Below are 18,673 nucleotides of genomic sequence, written 5' to 3' on the forward strand. Positions count from 1 at the left end.
CATAAAGCAATGCAAACACCAATATCTCATGTGCAGACATATCTCACAACTTCTGAATAGAACTTTTATATTTCTTAGCTTCACTGAATTTTTATTTGCTGTCCAGAGGGAAAGTGATTTTATTTTATTTATTTATTTTTTGGCAGGTGAATGTGAAGGTCTATAACAGCAGTTGTTATTTCCATTGCATTGGCATTCAAAGGCCCCAATCACGATAAAACTCCTAATGTGCTAAGGGTTCCAGCAAAAAGCAGGCAAAAGGAAAAAGTAGTTGCTAATTCTCAGTCCTTGAAACTCTTAAGTAAAGGGACACCATCAACTTGTGATCTAGTCAATTTCATAAAATGAGTTCAAATTAGTTTCAGGTCCTATACCTGCCACTGAGTCACCAATCAATTATTTAATGAGTTCTATCCATGAGCAGGGACATCTTGCTAGACATTAATATTCAGAAAGAGAAAAAAGCAACAACCAACAGCAAAATCTGTTTTTAACTGATTACTCCACCAGTCAACAAAAATCAGTTTCTTAATCAAGTTCTTCTAATAAAGATCTGATCTGAATTGTGCTTGATACATTCAGGAATACTTTGGCTTAGTCTCTTAAGAGATGAAGTTGTCTAATAAGGAAGATCTCTTGTAAAAAGTTTAATTGTAATGTCTTATTTCATTTGTTTTCAGCCAACTATATTTCACTGGAATGGTAAGGGGTACAGCAGACAGCCAATGAACAGAGATACCAGATTAGCCATAGATCCAGCTGTTGATCTCACAATATCCATATGTTTAGAGGTCCATTCCTTCTTCTTCCCCATGTGTTTGCAAATCCCTCTGCCTCAGATTTTCCACAGCTACAGAGCTTTGGAAGTATGATCATCATTTGCCTTCCATGGATTTTTTTCATGGGAGAGGGATGATTAACCCAAAAATACAATTAACCTTCATAAAATATGATAAGATACAATCCATATATCTTCAAAGCAATATCCTCAAAACTAGTCTTTGTCAACACATGCTAAATTCTTTTCTGCCAAACATTTTCTCCTAGGGATACACAACAGTTTTGTTTGTTAAACAAAACAGTATATGAATAGAGCAGATCAAGTGGTTAGTGAAGCAAGATCCTTTCACAAATAATAGTGCTCAAAAAGCACAACACTAGAACAGAAGGGGAACAGATCAGTTGCAACAAAGATAAGGACTTCACTTATACAGTCAGAGACCTTTTGAGCAACTGAATACAGAAGCCTCTTGATACAGTACAGTGTGTTCATTTATCCTCAGTACAAACAAATTAGTCTCATCAAAATAGCTTTAGGCTTTTATCTGAGTTCAGATCACAAGCAAACAATCGATTTTCTTCATCTTGTGTTTTTTACTGAAATGCAATCCTGAGGCAAAAAGTTGTCCTACATTTTCTTTCAAAAGAGAAGTGTAAAAGGCATGAAGTATTATTAGGATGATGATTTTGCTGAAACAGTCCATTCTTGTAGTGGAGCAGCAGCAGGCACAAGTGTTGGATCTCACTCTCCTCTTCAAGAGCCTGGAGGAATGGTGTGGGATGGGGAGAAGAATTTCATATTCTCTCCCTTCCTGAGATACCCACTATATCTGTGGCCTAATGGTGAATTTCCTGCAGCCAAAACTATGAGCACAATTGGATCCTACTCTCCAGAGACAAAAAGAATCATCTTATTTGCTGAACTAAGGAGCAAGAATTCCAGGCCATTCTAATATAAGGGTTTTGTACAATCAAAAAAAACCATACCTGGAATAAAATTCATCTTTGTGCAGGAGGCCAATACAAGGCCTGTGTACCTCTTAAATCCATTTTAACTAGGGCTTAAGTGGGATTTCAGTGGTGCGTAGGTCTTGTGCCCATCTCCTGCCTGGGGGTGAATGCAGCCTCAGGAGCTCACAGTATCTTCTTCTTCCTAATTTCTGCCACAGCTGCTTTATTATTATTTCTACTACTAGAAGATGAAATTCAGTTGCACTTTACTGCAGGTTGCAAATAAGCTGCAAGGGATCTTGGTCCTGGTGCTTAATTAATTACTGGTTCATTAAAATTTTCTGATGAAAGATAAAATTCTAGTCCAAAAAGAGATTTTTTTTTTTAAATTTATTTTAACTATCCATTTTAACACAACGAACCACTACATCAGGGAGGAATTTGGTCATTAATGACTATTATGTATCTAAAAATGGCATGGTCTTACATATGTAGATATTAAAATATGGCTAATTTTGAACATGTGCATTGCATGCTCCTATGCTTATCAGTGTCTATCCAGATGCGTACCCCAAAACATCATCAGGTTAGGAGTAAGTGGTGAGAGCCAAAGTTCTAGAGGGCTCTGGCCCAGCCAGGATATTGCTTGTAGGGGGCTGCCCTTTTAAGGGTTCACCATTGGGTAGCAGTGGCCTGGGGCATTAGTGTGTCCAGGGCCATCCCTGACTGTTCAGTTCTTATTCAAACTGAACTGCCAGTGAAAGAAATAGGAATTTTTATGGATTAAGGGCTACAGGTCGAGTGCCTACAACATATTAAGCAACTTTATTTCCAGGTTTTAAAAACACTGTGTTGGTATTTTTCTTCCCAGTCATCTGTTTTTTAAAATGAATGTGGTATTTTGAAATGCTATTTAACCAGCTTTAGTAGATCATACTATACTTCTAACATATGTGACATATGTGACAAGGCAAAATATCCACCTGAACCAAAAAGACATTCAGTAGCCAATTACCATATAAGCAAGTACGTACCCAAACCTTCTGATTCAAATAGGCATGTGTCGTCCACCCCCACATCTCTGCACCAGGATAAGAAATTTGCTGTGTTGTCTCGTGCAAAAAAAGACCCTGAAGGAGCATTGGCTTTGCATGGAATCTTCCGCACTGGCAGGGTCTATAAAAATAAAACAAAAACCCCTCTCATTCTAGGTATACAGTATTTGGTCGGGCTGTATTTGTACCTAGGGAACAGGAAATCACATCATATAGGTGCAGCATATGTACCGGGCCAAGTATCACTCTTGCTTACTCCCTAAAGAATTACAGCCAAAGATAAATAAATAGTACAATCTATTTGGCACAAAAATGTTAGCCTGGCAGTGCATTCAAAAGTACCAATAGACTGATCCAAGATGTGACGTTTGAAACTGGATCAATACTAGAGCTTTCCCCAAGTCTAGGAGCTTTGGGAATCAGCATTTTGGTTCAGCTGACAGAATAAGAAGTCAGCTGTTAAGTAAAAATCCAGATTTGGATCTGAACTTCCCCAAAATGTGGCATGGCTTGGGATCCAGATTTTACCCATTTATAAAGGTAACAATACAGTTTTTAAAATACTGCATTCACATCTTTCAATAGTAACCAAGAACCACCTTAGGAACAGGTGTAGCAATGTATGTGCTAGATTCTTTGGGACCATAAGATTCTTAACACTGGCAGTTTTCAACAGCCTACACTCTGAACAGTTGACTTTACAAGCCCATTAAGAAAAACATACACTATGATCCAGTACTTACAAAATCAAGGACCAGGATACAGCCATATTTGTATATCAGTTATACCGGAGTAATTCTGACTAAACACTATTGATTCCAGGGGAGTTATTCCAGATTTAGTCAGGTATAACTGAGACCAGAATCTGATCCAAAGCTAATGACCAGAACAAAAAAAGCTGAGGGAGTGTTTTACCCCTATTGTTTTATTTGCAAGGGACACATACAAAGCTCGTATCAATAATTTTAATTTTAATCTAAAGCTCATTTTTACCGTGTTAAAAGATATATCTGCAACAGAAGGCCAAATAAACTGAGAAATGACCATTGTTGCCCCACAACTTTTCAAAGTCGCCTCATCACTGAGAAACTCGGATCCCAAAATTGTTTTTATTGTGCAGCTTTGCCATTAACGTGATTTATGGAGTATCTGCTTCTGTTCTGGAGCTGGTTGTTAGCTTCAAAAGCCATTAGCTCAAGAGCTGAGAAAATGCAAATGGTGTCTTGTAGCAGTTTCCAATTCTATGTCCAACAGTTACTATCAACAGTCCAAGTAATTCTTGGAAGCATCACATAAAACACAGCAGGAAAAAAAAAATCAAATGACTTTAGAAGGCCTGACCCCAGTTGCTGGCAGCACACTAATTACAAGATTTAGAAACAGCTGGCTTATGGTCCTACTTCAGAGATCAGTTTGTAGCAATGCAACAGCAGAGCATGTGTTCTGGGTTCTTGATGTAGGTAGCCTAACAATAACTACATATTTGATAAATCAATTTGCAAAGGGAATAGAAAGTGGTCATTTTAGCCATTCTTGTCACTTTATTAATGAGACATTTGAAGCCATAGATTTCCAGGGACAATAAATATTTAGATATTGTTCCTCAATCACAACCTACCTCCAGGTTCCAAAAGAATCTTGTGACCTTTCTGTTTTCTCTCTGAACTTAATCCTTTGTTTTGGGGCAGGAAAAGGATTAATTTGATTCAAAATAATTACAAGAAAGAGGGATGCAAGACTGATCAATGTTTATGGTTCTTACAAAAAAAAATTAAAAAATGATCAAAAGGTGACAGACATCACATCTCCTCCTGAACCATCTTGGAACCAGAACTCCCTTCTTTTTTAGAGAGAACTCTCATTGTGGATGCAGCATCACCATTAACTGGTGTCCCTTACATCCATTGACAGAAGGTTTTGCCTCTATTATTTTAACTACTCCTTTCATGTTGATGGTATACAAATTGTCATTTTTGACACCTTATAATAATTCTTCCTTGTTCATTCCCTTTGCCTGCCTTGATCAAGTAAACCTGTGGTGCCATGGCAACCCCCTTGCCTTAATGTCTCAAAGACTGAGTGCTTGTCGTGGAGAAGGAGAACATCCTTAAACACAATTCCCGGTCGTTTACCTTCCTCCTCAAGCCAGACCTTCCATTTGCCTCTGTTATCAGTAACTGGCATCATTCTCTACTGTATTTTCATTGTCTGTAAATCTGCCTGCCACCACATCTCCAGCACTGCCCAATTGTACCTTTATCTTCTCTAACTTGATTACTGTAATGCCCTTGTTCCTGACTTCTACAATTGCAAACTTTCCAAATTACAGCAAATTCATTATTCTTATTATACATGCAAGAATTAGCTTGTTTCATACAAACAAACAAATTAATGATTCCCATCCATTTAGAAGCTTCTTCAAAACTGCTCTTCTGCTGTTTATAAAACCCTTCATAGACTTTTTTCATTCTATTCATTGACCTTATTTTCCATATCATCCCTACTTCCTCTGCTGACCCAGCATTGGCCTTCTCTTAGCTTCTTAATTTCTCTTGCCCTTTGCTGTTATTCAACTCAGGTTGTCAAACACTTATCTTATTAAAGTCACTTGCAAGACTTCCTTTGACTTCACCAGGACCAGGATTTGGCCCAATCTGTAGGAAATAATTCTATGAAGAATTCTGAGATGCAGTTTGTACAAGAGATGTTACACAGGAGTAATGTATAACCAAGATAATCCACCCAATTGTCTGGTCTAATGTGATCTCTCTGTGCTGCCCCAAAAATACAAAGAAGCCATGAAGCTGGTCTAATCAGCCAATTCACAGTTTTTCCAAGATGTCTCCCTCTCCAAAACTCCTGGACTCTAGCCTAGAGTGTGTGGCCAGAGTGCTGCTATGCTCAGCAATCCCAGCTCCAGAATCATCCTCTAAGTGACAGGTGCAGCTAGGAGCAGCCATGGGACTGAACTAGCCTCAGTTGGCCCTGAATAGGGAGAGGAGGAGTATAAAGACCACATACATCCATGTTGCCACATGTCAACTCCTGGGATCCTGTGGCAAGCACAGCTTAGCTGGGTTCAAGAATTAGGCCCAATAATTTTGAGTTGTACAGTTTTGAATAAAGAAATTATTCCTTTTGTTAAGGACCAAAGGACGTAGTGTAAAACAGTACAATTTCCCAAACATCATTAGTTTCTAGTTTTACTATTTTAAAATAGTAAAAGACATTGGAATATGGGCTTTAAGAAAAAAATTCTCTCCGATACTGATGACACTCAAGTATAGATCTCATTCTGAACTGATAGAACCACTGCTGCTACTAAAATGGCAGAATGCCTACAGGAAATTTGCTCTTGGATGAAAAGCAGCTGGCTCAAACTGAACTCAGGCAAGACCAAAGTGGTGCAGGTAAGAACACTTTGAAGATCTGGCGAAACCTCTGTCTCCACCTTCCATCCAAGCCATAGAGCCCCTGTTCATTGATGTGGTGTGAAGCCTTAGAGTCCTGTTCGACTCCTCATTAAACTTGGATGATCAGGTAGCATCAGTTTCCCAAAATGCCTTCTTTCACCTCCAGCTTGCCAGGAAACTTCCTCCCAGATGAGGACCTGGCTACAATGATTCATGCAGTTCTCACCTCCAGCATGGATTACTGTAACTTGTTGTATCTGAAGCTGAACATGAAGAGGATGCTCAGGCTCCAGCTGGTACAGAATGAGGCTGCCCACCTACTCTGTGTCTCAGCTCCCCATGAGCACATGAAGCCTGTGCTGAAGTCAGGCTCCCAGTCAGCTTCCAATCCCAGTTGAAGGTCATGGTCCTAATTTTCAAAGCAATTAATGGATCAAAGCCCAGGCACACCACAGCCTGAATTTTGCTCTATGAACCCCCACAACAGCTGTGATCCTCTGGAATAATGCAGATCTCAAAGCCCAGGACAAAGCATGTGAAAGCTGAGGACAAAGTATTCTTGATCAAGGAGATTTAGCTCTGGAACAATTTTCCACAGATCAGGTGAATCCAAAGTCTGACCATCTTTAAGAAATGATGCAAAGCCTTCCTCTTTGAGAAAGCTTTTACCACCATAAGCGACATTCACAGGTCGAACACCCTTTTTATTCCCAAACTCTTCCCAAAAAACCTACCCCAAGCAGAGGCATTACTCCATAAAAGGAAAAGTTCCAGAGACTCTATGAAGTCCTCTAGGGACTTTGCTAATTATACTTATTTTACATCTCAGATAATATGATGATGTGTAGCAGTATAAAACTCTATGATCAATAAAGAGGGTAAAGAATGAGGTGCATTTTTGTCAACTCCTGATTTTATTGCAAATCTCTTGATATTTGGCTGTTTTCTTAAAGTTCCAGTCCCAAGAGTCAGGTGATTATGTGTGAATCTCACTTTTTTTTTTAAGTACATTTCTAGCGCTCTTAGGTACACAGAAAAACTTTTTAAAAACACACATCAAAGGCAAATACCAGGAGGCAAATAAAAAGAGAACAAAACATTTATTTGATTTTTTTTTTAATCTTGATTTTTAAGTCAATTTCATGATTTGGGCAGCCTGTCTCATGATTTTGTAAACATGGGGTTGGCAATACCAAGGATGTGGTACATTAGGTTTATCTCACAGGATAAGAGCCAGAGCAGATATGGAAAGTGGAAAAATACTTTGAAATTTAAGTAAGAGTTTGGTGATCACTGTTTGAAATCCCTCCCAATCCTCATAGCTGTCTCCCAACATCCAATACCAACCTTTTTCCCTTCCATTCTGTCGTAGGTCCCCTTACTGAGAAGTGCTGAGTTGAAGTCAATAAAAGTTCTTCACGGGATTAGGCCTTATTATAACTATTAGCTCTAGTCAGGTTTCTAGAGTAATACCTACTCCATATCAGAACAATCTCTAAGATCAAGTGAGCATCAGTATCCTGAGGCAAATTCACACTTTAAAGCACTGACTGTTTCACATTTTCAATTGAGTTTTCCTTCGTGACTCGCACCCTTCTTGGTGATATAATGAAGCATTCATCCATCTCAACCCAATCCTGCACTCCTTTCTCAGATGAACTCCCAGTGAATGAAAATTTCACTGAAATAAAAAGTGCAGTACTGGACTTTTCAAAGGAAGAACAATAAAAAAAGAAAGCTAATAAAAAATCATTGGTGGTTTTGTCAGAATAAGGATTCAAGGCCAGGCTATGTCTCTGGGAAAGCCACTGAAATAGAGAGAAATCTTAAATGTTATGGAATTGAGTCCTTGATGCTGATGGTCTTCCTAATGAATAAAATTATACCACTATTTCACTCCAGTATCATTTCCATCAGACACACATTGGATCCAAATCTGACCTCACACTGCTGCAAAACCAGAGTAACTAATGGAGTCACCAGAGTTAAACTGGTGCAAGACCAGTGTAATGAGTTTAGAAATTGGCCCAATGGTTTATAATTGTTTGTACTGTAACCAAACATTTAAAAGATATGTTGTTAGTTTAAAAGAGCTCCATTATACTGATGAACTTGAAGATATGTTGTTTGGTAATGTTATGTATTAATTTGACTCACTAGAATATATATACCAAAAAACCCAATCTGATGCTGCTACATGAGCCTATTGACATAGAGCCAGATCAGCTGATGTAAATTAGTTTAGCTGCATTGAATCCAACGGAAAGAAATCATTTCATATAATCATAGAAGATTAGTTTTGAAGGGACCTCAGGAGGTCATTGTCAAACCCCCTGCTCAAAGCAGGAACAGCAGCAACTAAATCATCCCAGCCAGGGCTTTGTCAAGCTAGGCCTTAAAAACCTCTAAGGATGGAAATTCCACCACCTCCCTAGGTATCCCATTCTAGTACTTCATCCTCCTCCTAGTGAAAAAGATTTTCCTAATATCCAACCTAGACCTCTCCCACTGCAACTTGAGACCATTGCTCCTTTTTCAGGCATCTATCACCACTGAGAACAGCCTTGTTCTATCTTCTTTGGAATCCCCCTTCATGTAGTTGCTATCAAATCCCTGTTCACTCTTTTCTTCTACAGACTAAGTAAGCCCAGTTCCCTCAGCCTCTCCTCATAAGTCATGTGCCCCAACCCCCTAATCATTTTCATTGCCCTCCACTGGACTCTCTCCAATTTGTCCACATCCTTTCTGTAGTTGGGAGCCCAAAACTGGACACAATACTCTAAGTGTGGCCTCTCTAGTGCCGAATAGAGGGGAATAATCACTTCCTTCAATCTGCTGGAAATGCTCCTACTAATGCAGCCCAATGTGCCATTAGCCTTCTTGGAAACAAGGCACACTGTTGACTCAAATCCAGTTTCCTGTCCACCGTAACCCTTAGGTCCTTTTCTGAAGAACTGATGCCTAGCCAGTCAGTAGTGCATGGGATTCTCCTGTCCTAAGTGCAGGACTCTGCACTCTGCCCTTGCACCTGGGATAGGAGCCATCCAGGATTGCAGTCCCTGTGCTAAGGACCCCCTGCATTTTTACTACCCCAAAAAGGGTAGGAAGGAGTCAGAGCCTCTACACTAGGCTGCAGAGCTGAGCAGTTGTGCAGGAAAGTATGCTGCACATTAAGAAGGGGAGTGCAGCATACATGTTATCTTTTGTGCCAGGGACCTCAGGGAGACATTAAGCCTTGTTGAGACACAACATCTTCCGGAGCTGTCACATGGAGTAGTGTGGCTGTGCATCGTCACCAATACATGGATAAATCAGACTTTAAATGTTCTATATCTCCTAATTTAAGTAGATGGCAAAGCCTGGATATAGACATTCAATTGAGCCTGGTAATTTAGAATAGCCTGTTAATGTGTCAGATTCATATCAGGTTAGTTTCACTACCTAAACTATCTAAAATATAATGTTTATTTAATGTGCTACACATAAATTAAATATATTCACCTTGAAAATTGAGATCACTCCCTTAACTGTATCCATCAAGTTTGTTTCGCTGTGAAACAGGCATATTCATGAAGCTAGTAAAATCTCTTACTATTATAAAGATTGAGACGTCTCTTATATTGAGATCTACTAAAAGCAAATGGCAAAAATGTCTAGGTTCCTGAACTATTAAGCTTATCTGACTGTTATGTTATCCAGTCTAGCCAACAGACATCTTGCCAGTGTCACTGACAGGTGGCCTAAAACAAGTATGAAATCAGTAGTGACAAGCAATGGCATGTAAACACAAAACATGTGCTAGACTGGGGGGAAGGGAGGTTGTTTTGCTTTATAAATAATTCATGACCTCTCTTCTATTTACTCAGATGACAGAACTTATCAGAACAAACAATATCACTGTCAAAAATGCTTAAAATAAGACTAGAGAATAGCAAAGGACCATACAGCCTAGGTTACCTTACACCCTAAAAAATTATATCCTGCATTGAATATATATCACACTATATTCTACCCCAGTGCCCACAAACTTAGGGCCCAATCCTGCTCTCACTGAAGCCAACAGCAAAATACTCTTTCACTTCAATCACTGGAGAATTGGGCCAATACTGAAGAATTGCAAGGAAATACCCATATTTTCTTAACACCTGATAAAATCCCCTGCCTCCTTTTAAAAATAAGCCATTTCTTACTATTTTCAAATATATTACTGTAAGGCCAACTCTAAAACAGATGAAAGTTCTTATTAAAGACAGGTTTTATGCTCAAATATTCTTTACTGATTTGTTTAAATGGCTTGAATGTCTCAAAAGTGTTTTGTAACAGATCATTCAGAAATAATTAGGTTTCCATATGGCAAGAGTGACTTTTGTTGACATAGTATAGTATATCCACAGTTACTTTGAAACAGCAGTACCCACAATTACTCCTATCAAATATCACAAAAACAGTTCCCTAGTTACACTCTTTTTACAATCGTGTCTTGTTGATGTGCATACATGTGGTTTAATGCAGGATGTGAAAGTGTGAGTGAAACAGATGATGTAATCCCGGAAAAATGCTGTTAGGTTCACTTCTGAACCCAAGAGGGACTCGGTTTCACTGTGCTGTGAAATCACACGGAAAAAAGAAATGTATTTGTACACCTTTTTCCAGAATGATGGTCTATAAATAAGTGATTTAAAAAAAACTATTTTCTTTAAGCAGACTCAAAGCAGGTTTTAAAGGCTATTGATGATGGCCACATTCTTTTTATCCTCTCCCTATTTTTGCCACAAAGTACAGGGAATAGATTAGCCCGTTTTATTGCTAAAAAAGGGGGTTACGGCTGTTGAGGCCTTGCCAGGAAAAATTCCATCATGTTCTGAATTACCTACATTATCGAAAAAGGAAAGAAAGAGATATTGTTAAATATTGCAGTATCTAAATACTGATGTGTACCTCTATGATAGTTATTCAGCTAGTAAGGGATACAAATTGACATTCAAAGAAAATGACGAAGAAAACTCATTCCAAATCATTTCAGTGTCTCAGCCCCTACATTTGGAACAGGCTCTCATTTCTTGTCCTGCAGGTACCATCTTGCTCCTTCTCAAATCCCTCATTAAAATACACTTTCTATCCTAATATTTTGTCTGAATTAGGTATTTAGGGCAGAGTTTTGCAGAGTTTTGCCATTGACTCAGTGTGGCCAGGATTTCTCCCCTTGTCCTTCATGAATTTGTGAAGTGTCAAATACACTTAAGGCTCAATCCTGTCTACATGTGAATACTAAACAACACCAGTTAAAGCCAGGCAACATTTATGCAGTTGCTATACTCACATTCCCAAATGGCCCTCCTAAAACACCTCAGTCTCCATCCATAGCTCACAAAAATGTTGTCCCCAGCCCATTCCACTTGAGGGCAGGAAGAAAAAAAATTGTTCCAACTGCGGTATATTGCCTAGAGAACTAACCCTGAATTTTGCAAACAGTCACATCCACAAGTGTGGGTGAGTATGAATTAGACATTGTCTAAATTATCAGAGAACATTCAGTGGAGGTAAACAATCCCCTGTATCAAGCTGGACCCAAGTTCTTTTTTATTTATTTGTTATTGGGCAGAGCACTTTCAAGAGGCACTAAACAAAGCAACACCACAAGAAACGATTAAGTCTGACCAAAAATGTAACAGCCAGAACTAGCCATCATAACATCTCACATCACAAAAAAGTGAAAGCCTCAATAAAAAAATAGTTAAAACCCAGGGAAGCTGCAGGTGAAGATCAACGGCCATTGGGGAAATCATATAAATATAGGGCTGGAACGGACCATCAGAGATCATCCAACAGTGGTTCCCAACCTTTTTGAGTGAAAACCCCACTAGTTAACACTAAGTAAACCATGCCTTCTCCACCACCTGCCCCGTTCCTCACTGGCCATAAACACATATCACTCCTATAAATACATATAATGATAATAATAACACTAAATTACAAAAAAATAATAATAAATTACTCTTACCTGAGTAAGAAGCTAAGCCTTCCCTGGTGCAGCTGCCACCACATGCCCCATGTGACCCCATCTCTTCCCATCCCTCATGGATGCAGGCTCTGGCGGGTTGGCCGGGGCTGCTCCAGGCCCCCACTGGTGCGGGGCTGCTCCTTTTCAGCCGGGAACCTGGCTGGTGTGGGGCGGGAGAGAGGCTGCTTCTCCTCCATCTTTTTTTCTCGAGACTAAATGTGTCCTTTTTTTTTTTTTTAAACATTTCTAAACTTTTTATCAATTTTGTTGCTCTCTTGTGGACTCTCTCCAATTTGTCCACATCTTTCTTAAAGTGTGGCACCCAAAACTGAACACAGTACTGCAGCTGAAGCCTCACCATTGCAGAGTAGAGAAGAATAATATGTCCCACAACTTATATATGACACTCCTGTTAACACACCCCAGAATGATATTAGCCTTTTTCACAGCTGCATCACATTGTTCACTCGTGTTCAATTTGTGATCCACTGTAACGTCCAGATCCTTTTTTGCCATGTAGCCATTTATTCACCATTGTGTAGTTGTGCATTTGATTTTTCCTTCTTAAATATTGCACTCTGCACTTCTCTTTACTGAATTTAATCTTGTTGACTTCAGACCATATCTCTAATTTTTCAAGGTCTTTTTGAATTCTAATCCTGTTCTCCAAAGTGCTAACAGCCCTTCCCTGCTTGGTGTCATCTACACATTTTATAAGCATATTCTCCACTCCATTATCCAAGTCATTAATGAAAATATTGACTAGTACTGGACTTAGTACAGATACCTCCTGCTAGTTCAACAGTGAACCATTGATAACTACTGTTCAAGAATGTTTTTCAACCAGTTGTGTACCCGCACATCTTATAGTAATTTCATCCAGACCACATTCCCCTAGTTTTGCTTATGAGAATGTCATGTAGGACTGGGTCAAAAGCCTTATTAAAATCAAGAAATATCATTCTTCAGCTTTCTCCCACCCCCATCCAAATAGGACAGAAATCCTGACAAAGAAGGAAATCAGGTTGATTTGGCATGATTTGTTCTTGGCAAATCCATGTTGGCTATCTATCATACTATTATCCTCTAGGTCAACAGTTTCCAACCTGGGGGATGGGACTCCCTTGGGGGGTCACCAAAGATTCCCGCGGGTCCATGAGGCTTCAGTAATATTGAGGTCATTTAGCCCCCTGAGCTCCGCGCCAGGCGCAGCAGCCTCAAGCTCCATGCTGGCCAGAGCAGAGGAACAGCCTCCCCACTGCCACCCTGCAACGGCCAGGTGCCCGGATGAAGAGGAACAGCCCCACCAATGGGGACCTGGAACAGCCCTGGCCAACCTGTGAGAGCTCATTTCCATTACCCTCCATCCATGAGGTGGGGCCACATGGGGCATGTGGTGGTGGCTGCACCAGGGAAGGCATTACTTCTTTATTCAGGTAAGAGTAATGTATTATTATTATTATTATTATGTAATTTAATGTTATTATTATTATCATTATATGTGTTTATAGGGGTTATACGTGTCTATGGCCAGTGAGGGGATAGGGTAGGGGATGGGAGGCTCATGTTTTACCTAGTGTTAACTAGTGGGGCTTTCACTCAAAAAGGTTGGAAACCACTGCTCTAGGTGCTTACAAATTTATTGGTTGATAACTTGTTCCAGTACCTTTCCAGAAACTGAAGTTAAGATTTCTGGTCTAATTCCCCAAGTCCTCCTTTTTCCCCTTTGAAAGCTTGGTGTGTTGAAAGTTTGCAATCATGAGACCACTGATAAAATCACTGAATAAAATATGGGACCAGGAAGAGCCTCCAAAACAATGAAAAAAATGACATTTTAGTCAAAATACCAAAGAAAGGTGACCTAAGCAACTGTATTGACTGGTAAGGTATTACAGTCTTTTCAATGATAGACAAAGTCCTTTGCAGTATTATCTTAAGCAGAATAAAGGAAGTGGTTGAGACAAAGCTAAAGGAAGAGCAGGATGGATTTCAATACAGATGATCATGTTGACCGCATTTCCACCCTAAAAATAATAATTGAAGAGAACACCAAAATGGCAAAAAAACACTCATCATAAACTTCATAGATTAAAAGAGCATTAGACAGACATTCTCCATTATCATTCACTCGGTTACATATTGAAGTGTTATGGTATTCCAATAAAAATAATTTATATAATCAAGTCTTCATATCAAGATGCAGCTTGCACAGTTAAAGTAAATAGAAATTTCAGAGAATGGTTTAACAGAGACACTAGTGTCAAACAAGAATGCATTCTCTCAACTCTCCTCTTTGGCATTGCCATTGACTTTCAACATGAGAAGAAGTGCAGATGCATAGAACACAGTCTCCTTGCTCCTGGGTCCCTTCTTTCTTGATTTGCCTTCTAGTTCCTGGCTTTGACTCCAGCTTGACCCTTGGCTCCAGATCTTGACTACTGACTCAGGCTTGAACTCAGGCCTGACCACCGATAGTTCTAACCACACTGAATCTGACTGCCCATGCCCCAGTTTCTGACAGTCCTGAGCTAATGGTGATATGGCAACTTAATGATAATTAGTGACCCCATCTGTGAAAGGGTCAGGAAAAAGCCTATATTCATAGAGTGGAGAACTCAGAGAAGAGAAACTAGGAGAGAGAGTTCCCTCTCCTTGGGAAGGGCCTGTTCAAGTCAGTCTGGAGGCAACTGACAGGAAGCAGGTTAAGCTTCTGTGGGGGAAGTCCTGAGATAGGGTCTACAAGGAGAAGGTAGATCCCTGAGGAAGCTGCCTGGGTCCCTCGGGAGAGGAGGCAGTGGAGAAAAACTGGCTCAGAGGAAATAGTATAGGTGAAGTTCTGCAGAGCCCAGGAGTAGTGGCTAAGAAGCAGAGAACTACAGTGCAGCACAAGAGGGCAGAAGAATTATCATATGGATATCTGTTTGGACTTTCAGTTCGACCTTTGGTTACTCCAGAAGGGGGCTGAACTTAAGAGGTGACCAGGTCCTCTGTCCAGGTCACAGAAGACCCAGAGAGAGATATTGGTCAAAAGGAGATGCAAGAGACAAGGCCCCCTGCAGCATAGTGCCCTTACTCCACAGAACACTACAGCTGATATGTGTACTACTTTACACCCAACAACTTCCAATTCAAGCATTATGTTAGAAGGCAAAGTAGTACAAGAGGTGAGTTAATTCACATACCTTGGCAGTAATGTACAAATCAGTGGGGATATCCAGAAGGAAATAATGTCAGGAACTGGCAAGGTGGCAGCTGCATTCACCGGCTTAGACAAAATTTGGTCATTAAAAATCTACAACTTAAAGAGTAAATGAATCTTCAACTTTAATGCTATTTCTGCCTTCATATATGAATATGAAAACTGGAAATCCGCCAAAAGTACAGACAGGTGTCTAAGTACCTTTGAAAGCAACTGCCTTAGGAAAATATTGGATATTAAATTAAATGAATTTATAACGAATGCCAAGAGTCATCCAAGAGTTCAACAACCTCCTTTTTCTAAAGTTATCTGAAAAAGAAAATGGAAATATCTAGGCCATGTGTGATGAATGAAGTGAGAGTGTCTGCCATGACAGATGTGCCATTGGCCAGCTGGAGAAACATGCAGAAATGGCCAGCTGAAATAATCCTTCTGTTGAACAGGACTTAGAGAGGGAAAAACTTATCAGACTTTCAAGAGGACATGCAATGTACAGCCCAGGAAAAACAGAGATGGTGGTGCCTTGTTCAGGCCCTTACCAATATAGAACAGTGCAAGGATTCAGATGCAGATTATTTGCATTGTGGTAGTGATTACAGGCCCAAAGCAAGATCAAGGTGCATTTGTGTTTAGTACTTTACAAACACAGTCAGATACAGTCCCTATAGTCCAGCAGAATTCCTAGCTACTCAGAAAAGAGACAAAAGTATTTTTATCAACATTGGATAAGTGAGAACTGAGGCACGGAGAGATTAAGGGACTTGCTCAACCTTAGTCTGTGGCACAGCCAGGGACTGGATCTAGATCTTCTTAGTCCAACTCTGGTACCTTAACCCTAAAACCAATCTTTTCCTGGAAGAAAGTGTCCTAGTTTGCATGGCACTCCAATAGGTAAACTGAAAGTTGTGTGCCAGATTCCTGCATTGACTTTGATAATAAATAGAGTTTATTTTACACTCCTCTTACATTTCAGTTTCAATGTCTACGAGTTTTTGTAAGGACAATGCATAACTGCATAATAGAGGTTTTTATAGAGGGAAGTTGGGGGATTTATCGTTTGGGTAGGAGACAGTTGAGATTTTTGTTAACAAGGGAAAGTGGTAGACAGTTTGGGATTCTGGAGTAAGCACATTAGCAGGACGTTTCTGCTAAAATGATCATCAGTGAAACATATTGTCAATGTTTACATTGCCATCTTTAGGTTTCATAGTTAATAAATCATAAAAGTGAATGGGGCAGTTCTTGCAATTATTGCTTCAAGCTGTTTGCAAAATCAGGAAGACAAAACTGGTGTATCCTCGATTCATACTTTCAAGGATATTTTTTTTCACAATCATAAAGCTAGAAAATGGTTGTCCTTCCCACCCCCACCCTGGCCCCCAAATAGCTCAGATTTAGAATCAAAACCATTACAATCTCTACTCCATGTTCACTCTGTCAGTGCCTTATTCTGAAAGACAGGTGCACACTCTAGCTACCATCTAATAAGAGTTAAATGAAAGTTGTGCAATACTGCAGCCTTCTTGATCCATTTTATTACAAACAGAAAATGTATGTGGCACATGGACACTTGCTTTAGTTGTGTTAGAGACCTGAATCTTATTACCAGAGCTTTCCGAGGTGACTTTATGCACCTTCCTTGTTACTTTATTCCCCTCCAGCCCCTTGTACAGGTTTGAGGTCTTCTTAAAAATGATGTCCATGAAATGCACAGAATTATTAACACCAGTTCGTGAGACCTGAACTTATGGCTTTCTGCCTTCCACTCTAGCACACTGTCACCAATGTGATGGGGGGAAGCTGGAGGATCAATTTTGTCTGTGTTCCACTGAGAGGCTAAGCTTTGCATTATCCACTTCAGAATGATGCATGGGGCTGAGCAGGGCCTGTGAACATATGCAGTGAACTTGGGACATTCAGTAAACAAAGGAACAATTGTTGAACAAGTTTTACTGCATGCATGCACAAGTGGATCTAAGAGAATTTCCATAGGGATGGCAAAAGGCACTTCCATGACTCCATGATCAGCCCTGCCGAATCTCAAGTTCCTTCTCCAAAAGATGGAGGCACTAGGTTATCTTAAAACTGAAAATTAGTCTGAAAAATTTTGAACATTAACAAAACTTCCTATTCTTCACTAGTCTCATTCTCAAAAAATGATAAAGCACTTTTTCCTCAATCTTTCCAAAAACGTTCAAGCTACCAGCCATGAAAAATTTCTGTAAGAGACCAGGTCATAGGCAGTCTTGCCTAGTAGTCATCACTGGGCTGAGGTCTGCCCATCAGGGATTGGAGTCATCAGACTGGAGTTGGAGGAATCGTGAGGCCAAGTCCCGTAAACAAAAGTCAGGGTCAGAATCAAGTCAGGTCAGAGACCAGAGATCAGAGGTAGTACCAGGTCAGAATCAAGAGGCAGGAAACAGAATCAGGCTGGAGTCAGAGACTGGAGAGCAGAGGTGGTACTGGGTTAGAAGCAAGAGGCAGGAATTAAGGCTGAAGTCAGGCTGGAGTCAGAGACAGGAGACAAGGCAAGGTCTTGCACTGCAACAAGGCAAGACCTGTGTGGTTGCCCAGACAACTCCCTGGGCCAACCCCTGGGGCTAAGTAGGGGCACCTGACCAATCAGAAGGCGGCAGGGTACTGTCACTCTGGGTTTCATGGGTGGTACTTCCTGTGCCAACTACTCTCCACAGTGCTCCCTGCCCATACCTGTGCATGGCCTCCTGGTGGCACTGTGGGAATATCAGCTGCCCCAGGTTCTAGTTCCCAATTCCTTACAATTTCAGCCTGAATAGTCAAAGGTATCAGCAACTGAAAAGAGGCTTATAATGGAAAGTGTTAGCAACCTTAACATAGCTTTTGCTACCACTCCCCTGAAGATGTGGTGCTGCTCTCAAAAGTACTAACATTTTGCACAGTTTTATGGAACTGAAGGCATATTGGCCATTTGAGTAACAAACCCCTAGGTAGTCATCATGTAGTCAAATCCCATGTAGTCATCATGACATGGTGCCTATCACTATATTAAAATAAAGTTTCTTCTTCTTCTCACTTCTTCTCTTCCCAGTTTTCTCTCAATGATCAATCTAATGCTCTGTGATTCTTTTAATGTAGTGGTGGCGGTGAGTGGGGAGTTCTTTCCCTTCCTGCAAGATTATCTCCAAATGGTGCTTTATCTAACATGAGCCAAATGTCAAGATAATGATCTAGGAAGGAAATTCTCTCTTCCTTTAGACTATTTTTTGCAGTTGCTTTATCTGTTTTCTTTTCAGAT

General features: G+C 40.1%; 1 protein-coding gene across 1 annotated transcript in view; it reads right to left on the reverse strand.

Annotated features, from left to right (window-relative positions):
• The window catches only part of GAS2 (growth arrest specific 2), a 129,777-nt gene that overhangs the window by 68,509 nt on the left and 42,595 nt on the right, over positions 1 to 18,673 (reverse strand). Inside the window, exon 4 of the mRNA XM_067558172.1 lies at positions 2,766 to 2,907. Within this exon, the coding sequence (XP_067414273.1) occupies positions 2,766 to 2,907 (142 nt within the window). The remainder of the gene's footprint in view (positions 1 to 2,765; positions 2,908 to 18,673) is intronic.

This window comes from Emydura macquarii, unplaced genomic scaffold (genome assembly GCF_026122565.2).
Source record: "Emydura macquarii macquarii isolate MOO-44397 ecotype Brisbane River unplaced genomic scaffold, CSIRO-AGI_Emac_v2 contig_1876, whole genome shotgun sequence".
In the NCBI taxonomy this organism is placed as follows: Eukaryota; Metazoa; Chordata; order Testudines; family Chelidae; genus Emydura; species Emydura macquarii.